General features: G+C 45.2%; 1 protein-coding gene across 1 annotated transcript in view; it reads right to left on the bottom strand.

The window, feature by feature from the left end:
* Positions 1–619: 619 nt before the first annotated feature.
* Positions 620–19,207, bottom strand: part of FSTL1 (follistatin like 1) — a 50,771-nt gene continuing 32,183 nt past the window's right edge. Inside the window, exons 3-11 of the mRNA XM_068546667.1 lie at positions 17,934–18,038; positions 15,277–15,406; positions 14,407–14,439; positions 13,009–13,139; positions 9,514–9,632; positions 8,084–8,196; positions 7,650–7,760; positions 6,647–6,723; positions 620–3,307 (exon numbers count right to left, since the gene is read on the bottom strand). Of these exons, the coding sequence (XP_068402768.1) occupies positions 3,263–3,307; positions 6,647–6,723; positions 7,650–7,760; positions 8,084–8,196; positions 9,514–9,632; positions 13,009–13,139; positions 14,407–14,439; positions 15,277–15,406; positions 17,934–18,038 (864 nt within the window). The 3' untranslated portion in view covers positions 620–3,262. The remainder of the gene's footprint in view (positions 3,308–6,646; positions 6,724–7,649; positions 7,761–8,083; positions 8,197–9,513; positions 9,633–13,008; positions 13,140–14,406; positions 14,440–15,276; positions 15,407–17,933; positions 18,039–19,207) is intronic.

Genomic DNA, 19,207 nt, shown 5'->3' with positions numbered 1-19,207 from the left:
TAAACCAACTGTAATGAGCTCTCTTGGAAGACAGAATTAATTATTGCTGGTGGGGAGTACATGGTATCTGTAAGAATCACTTGGAAAGGGAGATGGAGAACTAGTATTGGTCATGTGTCTCCAAGATAGAGCAAAACAGAGGGTCTTAACTAGCCAACATTCAGTCCACTTGGATATGTTTACCCCTATGGTATACACGTGTATCTGGTAAACAGCCACTAAGATTATCCTACCAGATCTTCGTATGCTCCCTGTGCCACCTTCCCAGGTTTGTTTGGCTTCTCATACAGGTTTACCCGCAGCCAGCCTCACCCGATGCCATTCAGTCTCATAAGATCCATGGCAGTTTTAGGAGTCATTTAGTTTAACCTCTACCCAATACTGTTCCCTGACTTCTCATTACTTCCTACCCAGACCCACCACTGGTGATTCTTTTAAATAAACTTGTTCTATCAGTCCTTGAGTAAACCTTTCCCCCTGCAGCTGTAGTCCCAAGATTAGCAGAAACTTTTCAGGCCTCTTTTAAGCCTCCTGAAACTCAAATCTACTTTTATGAGGTAAATGGTTAATGTTCTTGCAACTTTATTTGGCCTTGATTGGGGGAAAGAAAACAATACAATTATTATTTTAATTTCTTTATTTATCAATAGTATCCAAAAAAAAAAAAAAAAAAGAATCAAGAGTTAACAAAAAACAAGTTAAATGCAATAAGGAAGCCTACTAAATACAAATACATTTCACAAATACACAGGCAACAGAAACCTGTCCAAGTTGCTTCTTGGAATTTGACTGTTTAAAAACACAAGTATAAAGGGAAGACATTCAGACTGGTCCACATGGGCTTATTAGCAGGTGGAGGAGCCCTGCTTTCCAAAAGCAGTGATGGAGTCCAGAGTCATGGCATGTAAGAAGGTTTCCATGGACACTGAATCTTAACAGATGCTGTAATATGTTTATAAAAACCATACACACACAGAGAAAGCCCAAGGAAGCTTGCAGTCTAAGCCCTGTGCTTGTAGAGAGCTGGAGGAACTGAACCCGATTTAATCCTGTTTATTTGCTCCATGCAAAGCTTCATGCAAGACTCCCCAGACTAGGCTATTTAGCAGCTTTCCGTGAATGATTGTCAGATCACATGATCCTATGGTGCAGACAGTAGCTTCCCTACTTACAGGAGGAATGCAGATTTTGCTCTTGGGAATTCAATGTTGCAGGGTAGGGTCGTCCTGGATAGCAACCACTGACCTAAATGTAACTGGTGAGGAGACACTCTGCCTTCTTGCTTTAAACAGACTGGTACTCCTGCCCTCTCTTCCATAGTGTCCAAGGGCTGGCAAATCTTGATCAAGGCGTGCTGTTGGGGGTTCTCCAAGGCACTTTGACAGGGAGGTGCATTTCAGACCACACAAGTTGGGTTGGAAGACAGCTTTTAAGCGGGATGATTTACAAAAGCTCAGAATTCTAAACAAAGTGGAATGTTTTCAAAGGAGAAAAAGGAAACCTGTTTAGAAGGAATTCCATTTTCAGCACAACTGTCTCAGAGTTGCCTGTGCAGAATAGCCTACATCATTTCCCTTTGGTGGTCTGTAATCTGCTTTCTGAAAATGAGATCTTATGTCAAGTTTTTAATTTTGTTATTCCAAACGCATCCTAAACATGGTATTGAGTGGGGTTAGTTATCACAGAGGCCAAAAGACACAGGAATGACTGACTTCTCCCCAGTCACAGTTTTAAGATTCAATGTCCATTTTTTTTCCCTCTCGAAATGTGAAACCTTCTTTCATCCTCATCTCTAAAGGGAAAGCCATTTCTGTTCCCAAGAAGGTTAAAGGTGAAATGCAAAAGTGAAGACAAAGTGAAGTGGTTCTCTTTCCCACTCTCTTCCTGGGCAGGCTTTACCAGAAGGCTCTACATCACAGCACAACCCTTGGGGCCATTCAGACCGAGGTCAGATTTGGTCAGCTTGTTTTTGGCTGTCTGACTCTTATATAACAACAAGGTTTCATTTATCTTAAGGAGAAGGAGGAAAATCACATTGTCTCCTTCTGGACCAATGATCAGAACCACAGAATTTACAATTTCTCAAGTCAAAAGTTTAATGCATTCCTACCTGCTGAGGAAACAGAGGCCCAGAAATAGGAAGAGACAGGGACAGAGTCACTCTCCTAGTTAGTGGAGGATCAATGAGCATATTGATAGGCTGGGACATCGAAGCCTTGCTTAGCTGCACTGGTCTCAATCCTTTGGAATACTGATTTGCATGGATCTATAAGAATGAATGAAAACAAATTAGCTTTTTGGATCTTACAAGCTTTGTATGGAGACACTTCTCCTGGCTTCTGTCTGAGGTACTCCTTGCTCCTCTGGCAGACTGCTGACCCACTGGAAGCCAGGGGGCAAACTCTGGGCTGCATCTAGTATGTGGCAGGGTTGGGGGGAGTCCGGGTGATAGCAGTCCCTGCACAAGGAAGAACCCCAAACTCTCCCACCTCTGAAATGGCAGGACTAATGAAAAATAATTACAAAAGCTTAATTTCTAGTCAAGAAAATAAAATATTAAACAACAACAACAATACTATAATGATAATAACTGAAGAATGAAATCAACTTGCCAAAAAAGTTTACAGAAAAATAGCACCTTTGGTAAAAAGTATTTTAAAAATTTGGTTAGGTCTCTAAGGGGCTCAAAGTCTACAAGTATCTGCATCATTTGGGTGCACCCTCCCAGACACTGGGTAACTAGCAGGATGGCCGTGTATCTAGAGCCAGTGGCTGGGGCCATGAGGAGAAGCACAGATGCTAGAGGTCTGTTATGCTGATGGCAGCAGGAAGGGCTGGAAGCCGGATGCAGTCTTCTCCACTGAGCTTCCCAAATCCCTCCTCTGGGGACAGCCTGCTAAGCTCTTTCTCACTGCCTGCACCCCCTGTAGCATGTTCACAGCTGTGGTAGGCTCAGAAGTGTTCCAGATCTGGGTACACTCTCCCAACACCGATGCAGTTTCCTAGCTTGCCTCCAGCCCCCGAGCACCATTTACAGTTTCTCTCAAAGTACTCCTAGAAATGAAGGCTATGGCCCTTGCCCTCCTAGCCAGCCACCCCCATTTCCTTTATTGCAAAACAAACAGACAAAATAAAACTCATTGCTATACAAGCAAATACTGGTGATTTGGCGATTGTAGCAGACACTTGCGTATACTGGACTCAGCGCTGAAGTGGAAGAGAAGGTGCCAGGCTCTGGACACCTTTCCCAGATGCCTCCTCATTAGATCTCTTTGGTGCTCACTCTCTTGGTCTTTTCAGCTGTTTCCTTTGAGAAGCAAGAGAAAATAAGCGTTATGAAATAAAAAAAAAAAATTATTGGCATTTATCTAGTCTTCAAAACTTTACATAGCATTGACAGGTACATGCTTATGCTGAGTTCTGTTTACTTGTCTATCTCCTCTGTGGATGATGAACAACTTGAGGACAAGGATCATGTCTTACTCGTGACACGGCTGTATAGGGACTGTTGCTAAATTAAAAGCTGACCCCATTTAAACTCCTATGAAACAATAACGTCAGACATTATTATATTCATTTTAAAAATGAAGAAAAGGATGCTGAATGGAGGTGCTACAAAATGTTCTGAACCCAAGTTGGGAGAAGCATTAAGAGCAACAGGCTCGGGGCTTCCCTGGTGGCGCAGTGGTTAAGAATCCATCTGCCAACCCAGGGGACACGGGTTTGAGCCCTGGTCCGGGAAGATCCCACATGCTGCGGAGCAACTAAGCCCATGAGCCACTACTGAGCCCACGTGCCACAACTACTGAAGCCCATGCTCTGCAACAAGAGAAGCCACTGCAATGAGAAGCCCTGAGAAGCCTGCGCACCGCAATGAAGAGTAGCCCTCGCTCACTGCAACCAGAGAAAGCCCGCGGGCAGCAACGAAAACCTAATGCAGCCCAAAAAACAAACACACAAACAAATAAATAATAATAATAAAAAACAACAGGCTCTGGAGGCAGATTGCCTGAGCGTGAATCATGGGCGTGTGACTTTCTGGGGGACTTTGGGCATATTATGAAATCTTCTGTGTCTCAATGTCTTCAACTACAAAATTAGTACTACCTCTTATAACAGTGGCCCATTTCTCCAAAGAAGACATTCTTACTTATAAGCCAAAAAGCACATGAGAAGATGCTCAATATCTTTAGTCATTAGGGAAATGAAAATCAAAACTACAATGAGATGCCATTTCACACTCACTAGGATGGCTAATAAAAAATAACGACAATGACAAATGTTGGTGAGTTTGTGGAGAAATTGGAATACTGCTGGTGAGGGTATAAAATGGTACAGTCACTCTGGAAAACGGTCTGGAAGTTCCTCAAAAGTTAAACACAAAGTTTCCATATGATCCAGCAAATCTCACTCCTAGGTATATACCCAAGAGAACTGAAAACATAAGTTCACACAGAAACTTGTAGACGAATGTTCATAGCAGTATTGTTTATCGTAGCCAAAAAGTAGAAACAGCCTAAATATACATCAACTGATGAACGGATATACAAAATGTAGTATATCCACACCATGAAATGTTATTTCGCCATAAAAAGGAATGAAGTCCTGATTCATGCTACAAGGATAAACCTTGAAAACGTTACACTAAATGAAAAAAGTCAGACAGAAAATGACATATATCATATGATTCCATTTATATGTGTCCATAATAGGCAAATCTATAGAAATAGAAAGTAGATTAGTGGCTGCCAGGGGCTGGGGGAGGAGAGAAAATAAGTGACTTCAAATGGGTATGGGGTTTCTTTTTGGGAAGATGAAAATGCTCTGGAATTAGACAGTGGTGATGGTTGACAATCTTGTGAATATATTAAAAACCATTGGATTGTATACTTTAAAAGGGTGAGTTTTATGGTATGTGAATTGCATCTCAATAAAAAAATTAAATAGGGAATAAAAAACAACAGTGTCTGGCATCTAGTACACACTGTCAGTGCCCCATCCATAGCCCGTGCCTTTAACGTTTCAGTACACTGGCCTGGCTTCTTACTGCCAGCAGCTGCATCTCTTTGCCTGAGGCTTTCTCTGGCTGCTGGAGCCTGCTCTGCCCACACATGCTGACAGGGCAGAAGTGCCAGGGAATTCATGTTTGCTGGTGGCTGCTCTCAGCCAATGGCTGATGGGAGTTCATACAGGCATAGCCCAGCTCCCTGCTCCCTTGTGCATAGTAACTATTCTGGAGTTCTGCAACAGGACTGAGCTCCACTTGCTCCCAGTGGTAATATGCCTGGATACACACTCTTTATTGTTTCCTTCCCTTCCTGGGCTCTCTTCCCAACTCCCCTTCTGCCGTTTCCTGGGACTGCCTCCCAAATAAACTATTTGTACTTGAGTCCTTGCCTTAGCGTCTGCTTCCGAGGCAACTCACATAAAACAGAGACGCTAAAAAATGTCAGCTATTATAATTCACTCCCCACTGTCTACTCTGATCATTTCTCCACCCTAGATGAAAGGAATTCCTATTAAGTTCTTTTTGCTTTTAAGGGTTTATACTCATCTGGAGGCTCAAGGCTGCTGAAATATGGAAAAACAAAGGGCTAGGAGCTTCTGCATTTGTTTAAAAAAATGGCATGAGGTTTCTACACTATCAGTGACAATAATGACAATGCATACGAAAAACCATCAATAAACATGAGCATTTATTATTAATACTAATAATTCTTCTTTCTTCACCTCTTTTTTAATCAGTCATCAATTTCATACACATCACTGTATACATGTCAATCCCAATCGCCCAGTTCAATACGAATAATTCTCGATTTTCAAGTCAAATATCTCATCTCAGTAGTTCTTGTGACCATTATATTCCTTAAAACCTTGTATGTCAGAGAGAAGGCCCGTATTACCAGACCCAGTTTACAGACAGATGATTCAAGGAGCAACATCCTCTGTTAAAACTACAGGCAAACCAGTGGAAAGACAGGCCTAGAAGTCCAGCATACCCATGTTTTCTCCCTAGGCCCTCAGAAAAATGTGTCAGTGGATCACTATTCTGCTCAGAACCTTTTCCCCGAGAAGGCCTGCAACTTAATGACATAGGACCCGAACAGAATTCTGATTTATTATCTTCTCAAGTCTCTAGGAAGCAGGATCTCTGAGTTTCCAGGCTATGTTCTAGCTAGCTTGGCATTTAACTTAACTCCTTTCCGCTGCGGTCCAGATCCACGAATTTCATGCTCACTGAGAGCCAACTATACACCAGACCCTGTGCTAAGTGCAGGGCTACAATGGTGAGCAAGTCATAGAGCCTGCCCTCAATGGCCTCATAGTCTTTGGGTCTGGGCACTGGTTGTGAAAAGAAACAGGAGGCGTTTTTAGACTATGCTCATTTGCAAACCACTTCCAACTCATTTGCAACCCACCACTCAGCTGATTCTAACTTATAAAGCAATTTACCAAGTTGTAACCTACATCTGTTGGGGCATACTGGCCCCACAAGGTATACAGGTATACAGGTATATCGTTCGGGACCTATTGTATGGGACAGAGCACATCTCCTTGGCCACCTGGGGAGTTAGGCAGTGTCTGAGTGGCGGAAGGGCCTGGTGGCAACAGGGATACCTGAACCAGCATGGAGGCTGCAACTCACCTGGTGCTTTTGGAGCTCCTCGACGTATCTGGTCATTTCCTCCTCTGTATGGGTCTGGGCCCCCTTCTGATTCTTTCCTGTAAGAAGAACCAAGGCTCAGAGCAGTGGGCTGAGGGAGGCCAGTTAGGGTTCCCACTAATATTTACCTTTTAGGCTCTCAGTTTCATTTCCCATTTAACATATGGAAGGCGAGGTGAATTACCCACATTTCTCTAACTATAAAGTGTCCCAGTGCAATGGACACCTCCAAAGTAATGTGCGTGGGTAGTAAGTGACTGGGCCAGGGCTCAGATCCAGGCCAAGGGGAGAGGGATGGAGCTGGGGTTCTAGAAGACTTTTCTGAAACACCTCTTTGTAGAAGGGTGATAGTGGTGATGCTGGCTTGTGCACGGCCCCCTCCTCCCCAAACTCTCCCTGACATCTCTATCTCCCAACCCACCCTGCCCATGTCTCAACTATCTCAACTTTCTCTTTTTTTTGGGGACCCAGTGCTGTTAATTCAAACATGTCTATGAACATGCCTCCTTTTCCTGCTTGGCATGGATGGCAAGCAAGAGTGATTTTGTCTTCCAACCACCTAAGTCTTTGACATATAGGATTTCCTAAGCTGTCATAAGGATTAAGTGGGTTAATATGTGAAGTGCTTAGAAGAAACGCATGTAGTTCTCACTCTTACGCATTTGCTTTCTTTATTATTATTATTACCATTCTAATATCTTATCAACATTTGATCTTGTCCTGGGTCTCGAACCTCTCTTGTTCCAAACCTCTGGAGTGACTTTCCAGCATAACGCATCTGGCATAAATGCTTTGCCCTCAATGCTGCCCCCTGAGAGCTCTGACATTACAAGTATGAGCCAGTCTCTCGCTCCCCAGTTTCCCTGCTGGGACCCAGCCACTGCACTCTTCCCCACCATCCCCACCCTGACTTCTCTCATGGTGATTTCACGAAGGAGGCTGTCTCTGTGCCGTCCCTTCCTTCTGCGTGAGGCGCACAGCTCACCGTCACAGGTCATGGCTGTGCAGACCCAGTTTCCACAGGCACACACACAGCGATTACAGTCCACCTCGGTCTCAGCTCCATCGGCATATGTCTCGTCCTCCAGAGCACACTCTGTGGGACCAGAAATAAGAGGCAAGAGTTTAGGGTGAGGGTGGAACAGGACGTCTTGGCTATAGTCTGTGCATGTTACCCCTTTCCCAGACAAGACCTGCTTGTCCCCCAGAGGCACCATATCTGAGCAAACGCCACCATCAACCCGAAGATTTTTGGACCTGAATCTCAGCTCAGAGATGCTGGGCTGGGGCCCAGTCTAGAATCGTGGAAGGGAATTTTCTTAGTAAGCTCTGGAGAGTTCCACGATCCCCTCTATCTTGGCCCCCTCTAAATGCCCCCACTCCCTACGACCCCCTCCCTATTTCTTAGGTTAGGCATACTCTTCTCTGGAGGGTTGAAGGCTGGATTGAGACACTTGAGGAACTCTTGGAAGCTGAGTTTCCAGTCAGCATTTTCATCAGACAGTTCAATGAGAGCATCGACACAGAGTCCTCTGAAACGAAACACAGCAGAAACGTGTCAGCAAGACCTCAGCTTCAGCCTCGAAGAAAGGAATTAAGCATCAGGATTACACAGACCTAGGCCTCCGCAGGCGGCCAAGGGGACTATTTAAAGAGAACGTTTCTACACTGACCTCCTACAACCATTATGCGTCCCGACTCCTGTAAGCATCCAACCTTTAGTTTATTATATGGGATGTCAGATCACTCAAGCTGTTCAGATGATATGCCCAAGATGACTAAAGTTTCCTGGATGGTTTTGTTCACTTGGATTGGCAAATGTTTTACCACCTGCATACCTTCCACTAGCAGTTGCCTTTCCCCATGCTATACGTGTCAAGTCAACCCAACTAGAAAAATCAAACAGAAGTGATAGAAACAGATGATATGAAATGCATGTGTGATTTGAAAGAACATGAGTTGAAGCCAGCATCACCACTATCACCCTTCTGCAAAGAGATCTTTCAGAAAAGTTTTCTAGAACTCCAGCTCCCTCCCTCTCCCCTTGGCCTGGATTTGAGTCCTGGCTCAACCACTTACAACCCAAATGGCCTTGGGCTAGTTATTCAACCTTCCCGCACGTGTTTTCTCATCTGTAAAATGGGAACGAGGAGCCCTCCTTCACTGGGATATTATGAGGATCAGATGTTGAACTTGTAAAATATTACCTCATTTCAGGTTATCAAAATAAGAAGGATTTACAGACATTATACTTTAAGGTCATGGGCTATTATTAGGAAAGAATCCTAGAATCTGGGCTTCATGCTCTGAAGTTTTTTGAACAAATAGGTGCTTTTCCTATTTTTAATTTTTACCGGTATACTGGAACCACACCAGAAGTTTCTTACGGGTTAATTTCTATTAATATTTACTCTGGAATAATACCAGAAAAGGAGAGGAACGTGCTTACATTTGTAACAGAGTTCTCTACATGAAATAGCACTGATAATCTTAAAATCAAAACTAAAGCTATTTTAGACCTATTGTTAAATAGAACATTAAAGTAATTCCTTAAGAAAATTAACCATTAAAACATCACCCACGACACTCAGAAACAACTTCGGTCTGATGTGATCATTTATTTTAAAATTACATTCTTCCATTCCTTGCAATTTCTGGCCAAAAACAGTAACTACTTGATCAGATATTGTAACGTTCACAGAAGAGACCAGGACAGAATCCCTATTTGCTTTTTACTTCACATTGACTTTGACACTGGTGGCTCCTTTGCAGGTAGGAAGGGGTTCAAATCCCTTCTCTTATCCAGCCTTCCCTCGTGGACCTCTCCCTTACCCCCTCACTCCACTCACCTAAGCAGCTTGTTGTTCCCCTGGTCTGCATAGGTGCTGATGTTGATGGCGGTTTCATTTTGCTCCACAAATTTCAAAAATTCGCTGGAGTCCAAGCGAGAGTCACCATTATCAAAGTTCTAGAAAGGGGACGAAGTGATCTTTCAGGAATGTTTTGTAAAACCTCAGCTCTATCATTCCCCCATTCAGCTTGACCCATCTCTGGTTCATCTTGTTCTTGACACGGTCCAACCCTGCTCTGCCCTTCAAGCAAAAAAGGTTCGAAGCCCTGGGGAGCCCAGGGAAGGAAGGCACCTGTGCCCCAAGATGAGAGAGTCAAAGTGTCTGGGCAGAGGTCACTGAGGGCCTTTCAATCCTAGACCCTGCTCAGGATGGCAGCCTGAACCTAGGCCTGCACTGTCCAAGGAGCCTGGGGGGTGCTTAAGAGGTCTGTGTAGCCCCATCCCTGACCCTGTTCCAGACATTCTTGAATTCACTCCACCACTCCACGTTCTCAAACCCTAATGATCATGGAACAAACTTGTGAATCAGAATCTGTGTCGGAGCCCAGGATGTGTATTTCTAACAAGCTGCTTGGGAATAATGATGCAGGCGACCCTCAGAGCTCACTTCGGGAATCACAGGACCATTTCTTGCTGCTTGATTTCCAGCCTCCCTGGCTTGCTCTCAGTGCTTACTTCTCACACTGGTACACCTAGCTGACCTCATCAGTGAGAAGTCAAAGGCAAAGGCCCCTGAATGTTATCTGCATCGATAACCTGCCCGTGGAGGTGGTGCAAGCCCCCTCCCCCTCCCCCCTGTGCTGCAGGCTACACTATAGACGGTGCAGCCTGTCCTCATGACCCAGCTCACACCCCATGAGCACAAGGCAAGGGTGTAGTGAGCTCAGTACTGTCTTCCCTTTGGCAAGATGCTAAACTGAGACCTTAGCCATCTGGGACAATTCAGGATGCCCAGGCCCTAGCTGCAGGAGGAGGGTGGCAATTTCAAGGCTCTGGTCAAAGTCCAAGTTGGATACTGCTGCTCTCCTAAATAGTTCTAGTGGAAAAAAATTTTTTTTCAAAATTCTTTCCCTAGGCTGCCTCATATTGCTACCCTGGGAAATAATCAGCACCCCCATGTTACTTTCAAAGTGGCTCCCAGACGGTGGAAGGGATTCTGGAAGAAAAGTCTGACTAGGTTTCCAGGTAGAAGGGAAAGATACAGCTACTGACTCTCCTTGCATGACTGTCATGTGTCATGTGCATTCCACTCTAAGGCTGTAAATCTCTCCGTGGTATGTATGGCAGGCATGTATAAAACAACTCTGTAGGCCCTTGCTTAATCCCTAGTTATCATTCTCATCCTAATTCCTAGGAAAAGGTCTCAGATCTCTGGTCACTATACTTATACCCCGGCTCCAATTTCAGCCCTGGCCACCAAGAATTCAGTGTGTGTGTGTGTGTGTGTGTGACACGGTCATAAAAGGCTCTTTCTACCCGGTCTTCCCCTCTTCACTCTGTTATGCTTTTGTCTAAAAATTGTGACTGAATCACCAGTTGAGATGAGAGTCTGATTCTGGTCTCATCCAAATTCCAATTAGATTTATTTTGCAACTGATTTTGATGTAAGGAATGCCAACTGGGCTGGAGGGCAATTCACTGGTTCAGAAACAGTCTCTGTGAGATACTGATCTCTCAGCAACAGGCAGCTGTCTGCCTAGTGGGAAGAAGCCTCCCTTTGAAGATTGCACCATATGGTTCTTTGATAATCATCAACAAGTAAATAGTGAAAACCCTGTTTTCTCGGAAGACAGGGAAGAGCGAGCATTTGTTTGTCAGTCAGGAGTAAGCTTTCTTGGTTAGCATGAGAATGCCCTAGAGAAAAGCTACTTTCTCAAGGGGCCTTGCAGTGTTTAGATGGGAGGCTAAGAGAGAGTTACTGCCAGAGGAGGTGGCGATGTGTGGAGGGGGTGTGTGGCCCTGGTCCTTGAGAATCAAATTAACAGCAGCTGCCAGCGATGCCCAAGGCAGGGTGCCGTCAAGGGGCCACCAGGAACAGTTACAAGGTCCCAGGAGGTCTCCTGGAAAGAGCGTCCTGGGCCCCACGGCTCCTGGGCTGTAATGACCATGGCAAAGTCACTGCTCACGACTGACCGAGCAGGTGCTGCTCACTTGGCTTTTGAAAAATCATTTTCTTTTAAGTTACCTTCTGCTCCTGTCCAACTCTCCTGGCCCCTTTCTGTAGACAAGGAAACACCCCTGCCCCCAGGGCTCCCTACTGTGGGAGTGGTTGAGAGAGAAGACAGAGTGAGAGGGCTGTGCTTTCTCTTCTCAAACACTTGGAATCCAGAGAGATTTACTTTTCTGTCACAGAGAGAAACGTCTACCTAAAGACGGTAACGCAAATGAAGTCCTAAATGACCGACATCCTATTTCAACCCAACCTGGTATGTTTCCATCTGTGGGGTCCATGATGCCAGTTAGAAAGAGGAAGCCACAGACTAGGCAGGTGTTGACCACATTCAGTGGCCACAGAGGTGCCAAGAAGTCCCTTGTGTGTGTGCGTTGCCCCTGAGTCCGGGCTGGCTAGGCCTGCGACACACCCTGGGGGCATGTGAGGGCGTCCGTCTGGGGATGAGCCTCCAAGGGCATCTACCCAGAGATGTGTGTGTCTGTAAGTGAGGGGGGCTTTTGTGCAGGTGCGGGAATGCGGGCACCTGAACGTGTGTGTAGGATGTGTCTCTGTGTGGCATGCACATCTCTGTATGTGGTGTGTGTATGTCTGTGTTTCTGTGTGTGGTATGTTTATCTGAGTGTGATGTACCTATGTGTGCGACTATGTCCTTATCAGTCAGCAGGAAGAGCGCCCTTAACTGCTTCTTCCCAACAACTGTCTCAAGCTCTCCGAAAGATCTCCACATCATGGCAGCCCTACTCATTGCTAAATACTACTTCCTCCCTCGTTTTCCTCTTTGAAAGCAGCATCTCTCCTCCCTCCAACTGGAACGATCTGTCTCTTCAACTAAACACAATGGGAACAGCAATGTCTAGGTTCATGAAGAATTCTGGACCCATGAAATACCAGTCCATTGACTCTCCTCAGATGAAGAGAAACTCTGCAGGCCATGGATGGTCAAGTTGAAGACTTAGAGAAAAGCCAAACTGGGCGGGAAAGAGGCTGAAGTGGCCTGGGTCTGGGTATTGGCAGGCAGCTCTACAAGGTGTCATATGGAGGACGGGGATACAGCCTGGCCACATTTTTCACGGACAGGCTCTCCAAGACCTTTGTGGCTTTAATTGCCCAAAGGGAGCAGCCCATGTGTGTTAGATCCCAAAGGCTGGACTCCTGGAGTCCCACTGTCTGTCACAGCTTCATGGAATGATCTATGAAGAAACTCAGGGACTCTATGCAGGTTTATATTTCCTTGTGGTCTGGGAAGATGTGATCAGGTAATGGGAGAGGAAGTCTCCCTTTCTCCGGGCTGAACGGTCTTTGACTCCAACTCTGGATTACCTTAAAGTACTTGTCTAGGATTTCACTGTAGTTGCTGCCTTTAGAGAACCAGCCGTCTGGGATGATCTCCGCTTCCAGCCACTGGATGATGCGACGCCGGAGTTCATCGCGGTTGGACTGATAGCAAACGACTGCAGGAAAGGGGAGGGAGGCCAGCCGAGCAGTGAGGACCCCAATGTCACCCAGCACCCCGTACGTGGGGACTCAGTGCCCAGGAGTCTGCATGTGTCATCTCACTGAATTCTCACAGCAATCCAGGGAAACAGGATTATCACACACATTTACAGAGGAGTCAGCCCAGGGCACACACTAGAAAGTATCTGACCCAGGATTCAAGCTCATGTCTAAAAATATAAAGTTCGAGAATGCTGAAACAGAGATTATGTTGCTAAGGTGAGAGAAAAGAAAGAAAAATAAAGGACATTTTCATTAACTTTAGGAAGCTCAGGGGAAAAAAAATCAACCAATCAATAGAACAGCTCTCTTGGCTCACAGATGAGCTGAAATAATAAACGAATAAGTGAGAACATTACAATTCTTTATGCACTGGATTTCTGATTCTTTCTATATAGCTTTTCCTCTCTCCCACTTAAAATTTTATCCTTTATTATGAACAACAGAAAATGAGGCCAAGGAAGGGCATGTTGAAGCCCTGCTCTGGACAGCTGTTCATTGTAAGCCACATGGCAACAACAGGTGGGGCTGAGAGTCCAGTGGATGGGGAAGCAGAGAAGGGAAAGCCTTGGCAAAAGGGAATTCCTGGAGGCAACACATGTTGGGATGTGAAAAGGGCACTGAGCCAGGGAAATGAAACTATGGGCACTTTCCCCCACTCTGCCACTTCCTAGCTGTGTGACTCAGGGAAATTCACTTAACTTCTCTGAGCCTAGATTTCCTCATCTATAAGGTAATTATAGTAAAAGCTACTTCACAAGGTTATTGTGAGGATCTAAGGAAAAGTGTATGCTAAAGGAGTCTGGTATCTATAAATCATGAGGAAATTTAAAATTTGTATTCATAGAAAACCATGGAAAGAGTCTCACTGTCATTTCCAATCACCTCTTTCAAAAAGAGTTGTCCTGTCTGATTCTCCTTGTCCTGTGACACCCGCAGGTCTCACAGAGCACTGACGGAGGGACTTGGTGGCTTTCCCATCCTTGCAGTTCAGTCATTACTCAGCAAAAATGGAAAACACAGCCAACATTCTGACCCAACCAGCCGCTTCCCGTAACAAGCACAAAAAAATGCAGTTTTGCAGCTTTTGTGAGCTATGTTGAGGAGCGACCAGTTCTGGGTCACAAGTTCTGACACACTGAAGATCTTGTGAGCTTTGGCAGGGATTATGGAACATGGAATTTCCTCCGTAAGATGCACACTGTAGAAAAAACAGGCACTCACCTGGGCTGGCAGATGGACTTACAGATTTCTTCTCTGCAAGACAAAAGGAGAAAATGCATAATGCAAAGTGAAGAAAAAATAAATTTCTGTGTATTGCTAGGATTAAAACTGCCCACATTAAGGGGGCCACTTATATCTTTCCATCACTTCGTCTTGAGTCCTTGTATCCTCTCCTTCCAGGTCCCACGTTTGGGGATCTTTGCTTCCCTGCTTTGTTTGACATTTTGAGGCCACTGAGTTACCCTCCTGATCTCACACCTCCTACTGTTAGCTTGCGGGGGGGCGGTGCTGCTGGGAGTTTGAGAATTCGTACAGAATCATTATGGACAAAGAAATGGAGACCAACATGTGGGAAACAGCTTCTTATTTCTCCAAGGAAGTTCAAGGCTGGCCAGGCGGCTGGTGTCTAATTAGCAACAAGCTTGGGACCCCTTCCCTCTTACCATAATAGCAATGGTTTGAGTGTGAATTAGAGGAAATATAATATTATCAGGGCTGAGAGGTGCCCAAATTTAAAAAGCATAGGATATGTGAAATTTATCTGCTTTCTAAAAAGGTACAGAATTCAGTTAAATACTACCATATTATTGACTGTTGATGTGGTTCCCTATCCACTATCCATCTCCAGACAGCGCTGGAAGCCACGTTGGGAATCTGATGCAGGAAGCACAGGGTAGAGGCCTGGGCCACCCAGGGCAAACCCAGCAGGCTCTTGAGCACCAAGGGGATGCCTCTCCAAGCAACTGGGTGGTCTCCACAGCTTTGGGCACTATGCTCAGGGTGGAAAGGACTCCAGGAAGCCAGGCCACACTGCTCCGTTCCCTGGCTCCCTGGCTGGAGCTGTGATGTGGTGATGAGAGCACTCTTTACCTTTGCAGTGTCCATCGTAATCGACCTGGATTTTGGATCCAGTGAGGCAGGCATCTCTATGCAGCTCACAGTGGTTGAGGTAGGTCTTGCTGTTGCTGCCACACACAGGCCTCTTGTGAGGTTTGCATTGCTGAAACAGACCGCGGAGGACGTTGGTGCAGTTAGGGCTGAGTTTGTGTGTGCACGTGCACACACACATGCACACGCACACGCACGCACACAGAGCCATCTTGTGACGGGAGTCCCCACCAGCAGAGATGCCTTCTATCCTGCCAGGGCAACAGGGAGCCTCAGCTCTGGCATCAGTGACCCTACCCCACTCATTGTTGGAGGGACCACATCACCTTTCAGCCCCTCGTGGTGCTCTGTGCTCATCCTGGCCCAGGGTCATCTCTTCTACTCAATGAAAAGAAATAAATCCCCCCTATTCCAACCCTATCAAATTAGCAGGAAGGGCATTTTATTCGAAGTCAGGAATTTGGATTATCTATCACTTTATCACTTTGTAGAAAGTCAATCAATGTCTCTGGATGATCTAAGATCCCATTCTACGACACGAAACAGCCAGAGCTGGGAATGCAGAGAGACTGAAAGGCAGGCACATACAGCTCCCTACCCCCATCACCCCAATTCTTCACTTATTCCAGGGTCTAGCTACAAGAATCTTTGCTCTCTTGCTTTATTTAGTATTTTATTTTTCTCCTAATCTCACAACAGTTGCTGTGAGGCAGGGGCAGGGGGTGCCTGGGTCTTTGTGAAGTATTAGATAGTAAATGAACTAAGGTTCACTTGGCAACCTGATTCTACTTTGGCTATACTATACAAAGTGCCATTGTGACAGGCAAGCTCAATTTCTTTAGACTTCCATGATTTTTTTTGTTTCTTTTAAATTTTATTTATTTATTTATTTATTTATTTATTTATTTATTATTTTTGGCTGTGCACGGGCTTTCTCTAGTTGCAGTGAGCGGGGGCTACTCTTCATTGCGGTGCGCGGGCTTCTCATTGCGGTGGCTTCTCTTGTTGCGGAGCACGGGCTCTAGGCGGGCGGGCTTCAGTAGTTGTGGCACATGGGCTCAGTAGTTGTGATTCGTGGGCTCTAGAGTGCAGGCTCAGTATCTGTCGTATACGAGCTTAGTTGCTCTGCGGCATGTGGGATCTTCCCGGACCAGGGCTCGAACACGTGTCCCCTGCATTGGCAGGAGGATTCTTAACCACTGCGCCACCAGGGAAGCCCGAGACTTCCATGGTTTTTGAAAGGGGTAAGGGGGAAGCAAGTTCTGCTCAGACCTAATAAAGGCACTAAAGCAAAAAAGAGTAGCTGTGGTAAAAGAACACAGAACCCTGGAACTGGAAAGTAGCCCAACCTTTCCAACTTATAGACCAGAAAACCAAAGCCCAGAAAGACAACTTTTTTTAACCAATACTTATCACTGGGTTCTTACCATGTGCTGGCCCTGAGCAAAGCCAAACATGGTCTGTCTTTATGGCATCCAGTGGCAACTAATTTGTTTAAAATCACACAATGATATGTGGTCGAGCTGAGGCTACACAACAGGTTTCTGGACCCTAAATGGCCACATAGTGGCCAGGAACACCACTAGTGAGGACCTCCCAGAGTCCCCAGAAGATTTGGTTTGCAAGTTTCTAAGTTGAGGGACTTCCTTTCTGGGACAATGGGTCAAGATCCTTCAACAGGGGACTAAGGTGGGTGTATTTACTTGTAGAATTACAGATGAATTTCCAGTTTTGGGTTCATTTGACAGAAAGGGGAAAAAAGGGCACACATCCAGGCTATTTATGTTTGCCAAGAGTGAGAATCCTGCCTACAAAAGAAGTATTTCTTAAAAGGTCACTTTGTTTTTTAAACTTCATTAAAAACAAAACCAAACTTGAGAAATCTGCATTCCATCTAGCATTTTAAAATATGCATATCCTTTGACCTAGCATGCCCCAGTGGGACTCAATCCTACAGAGATAAAGCCAGCAGCATGTAAGAATATTTGTAGAAAGATGTCATTGTTTGTAGTGGTAAACAACCCATGAAACAACCTAAATGTCCATCTATAGGAAAATGATTACATAAATCTGGTTCCTGTATATCACTAAATATTGAGCTATTAAAAAATGAGTTAGAACTATACATGCTGACCTAGAGGGTTGTTGTTGTATATTAATGAGTATAAGATACAAGTTGCATATATCTGGATCTGTCTATATTATGATCCCATTTTTGTATAAAATAGGGGGAAACCCTATATGTTTATAGTTGCATAGAAAAAAACCCCCTGTGGAACAAATATACACCAAACTGTTTACACTGGTTATTTCAGACTAATGGGATTTGAGGGTTATGGGGAAGATTATTAATTTTATGTTTGCATAAATGTCTGTACTACTTGACTTATAAAAAGCAATTGTTAATTTTGTAATTTAAAACTCTTATAAAGCTAAACATTTTTTAAAAGGAAAAATATCCCTACATTCACATCTGATTTTTAACTTCTGAGATAAAAATTTCACTTCTCTCAGATAGACGAGGTGTGCTTTTATAAAGATGATGAAATCGTTGGCACTGCTCTGCAGACTGGTAGCTCCAGCGAGGTAACCACCCTGGCCTTGGCCACCGTCCTCTGGCTCCCACCCTCAGGACTTACCTCGATGCAGAGGCAGGTGGGCTCTCCCTTCTCTGTGACTGCACATTCCCGGCCGGCTCCACAAAACACATTGGCACAGATCTTGGATTTGCTCCTTGGTTCCTCCTAAAATACAAAATCATCAAGGAAACCCTGTCAGTGAGATGAGCCCATCTCCGGATGAGCCAATGGTGGTGATTATCTCTCAGGCTCGGGCCGTGGCCTAGAGTTGAGGCTCATGGTGCTGAAGGGTCCTGAACAGCCAGAAGTTCTGCCCAACAGCCAGCATCAGTCTTGCTGGCACTGCTCCTTCTCAGGCCCAGCTACCTAGGAATCTCTAAGATTGTTTCTCAAAGAGCAAGAGCTTCTTTCTTGCATGCTTCCTTTCTTCTAAAACGTTTATTGAGCACCCATGAAATGCCAATACTAGGCTAAGGACTGGAGATAAAAAGGCACAGTCTCCGTCCTCAAGAAGCTCCATGGCTATCCAAGGAAACAGAATAAAGAGACCTCTAGAAAGCAATGAGGAAGTGTTAACAACAGGAAGGTGAGACTCAAACAAGACTTTCTGAAGATAGGATGCCTTAACTGACTCCTAAAGGATGAGAAGAGCAAGCCAGGCAGAAGCGGAAATGCTTGAGAGAAATACGGATATCTGAAGGACCAAAATCTCACTGAGCAGTGTTCAAGGCACTGTCATCTCAAAAGGCAAAAGAAGGATGGCTAAACCATTGGAAACATGGATCTGCTATTATTCGACGTGGTCTTATGCAGCCCCTGTCCATATCTGCCTCTGGCTTCAAGACCAAGAGGGCCGAAGAATCACTTGACAGACAGAACTGTTCTCAAACCACTTGTGGTCAGACATTCGTGTTCAGACATATGCAGCAAAACTGACAAGGCAGGGAATGGTCCCAATCTGTGCCACTGAGAATGTGGGTGTTCACAGGCACTAATCTGTCAGTGACACAGTCCTTCCCTCCTATTAATTGGTGGCAGAAAGCTAGCCCCACCTCATCTGCCACTCAGGTCAGCAGTAGTGGAGGTTGAACGAAGGAGAATGTGATTTCTTGAGCCCTTTTCTTGACTGGATGGGCAGGCAGTCACCAGTGCCTCCAGGCTCCTGCCCACTGGGGTAGCATTGGCCGTGCAAGAACCAGCAAAGATGGCAGAGGCTGGGATGGGGTCGTGGGACTGCCTATAGTAAAGATGGGGGATGGAACCTAAGATTCCATCCTTCAGGCCATGTCTGCCGTGTCATGCAGAGAACTCACACCCACAAAGCTTGTAACTGT

The sequence above is a fragment of the Eschrichtius robustus genome, chromosome 6 (assembly GCF_028021215.1).
Source record: "Eschrichtius robustus isolate mEscRob2 chromosome 6, mEscRob2.pri, whole genome shotgun sequence".
Taxonomy (NCBI): Eukaryota; Metazoa; Chordata; class Mammalia; order Artiodactyla; family Eschrichtiidae; genus Eschrichtius; species Eschrichtius robustus.
This window is presented reverse-complemented; position numbering and strand designations above follow the sequence as displayed.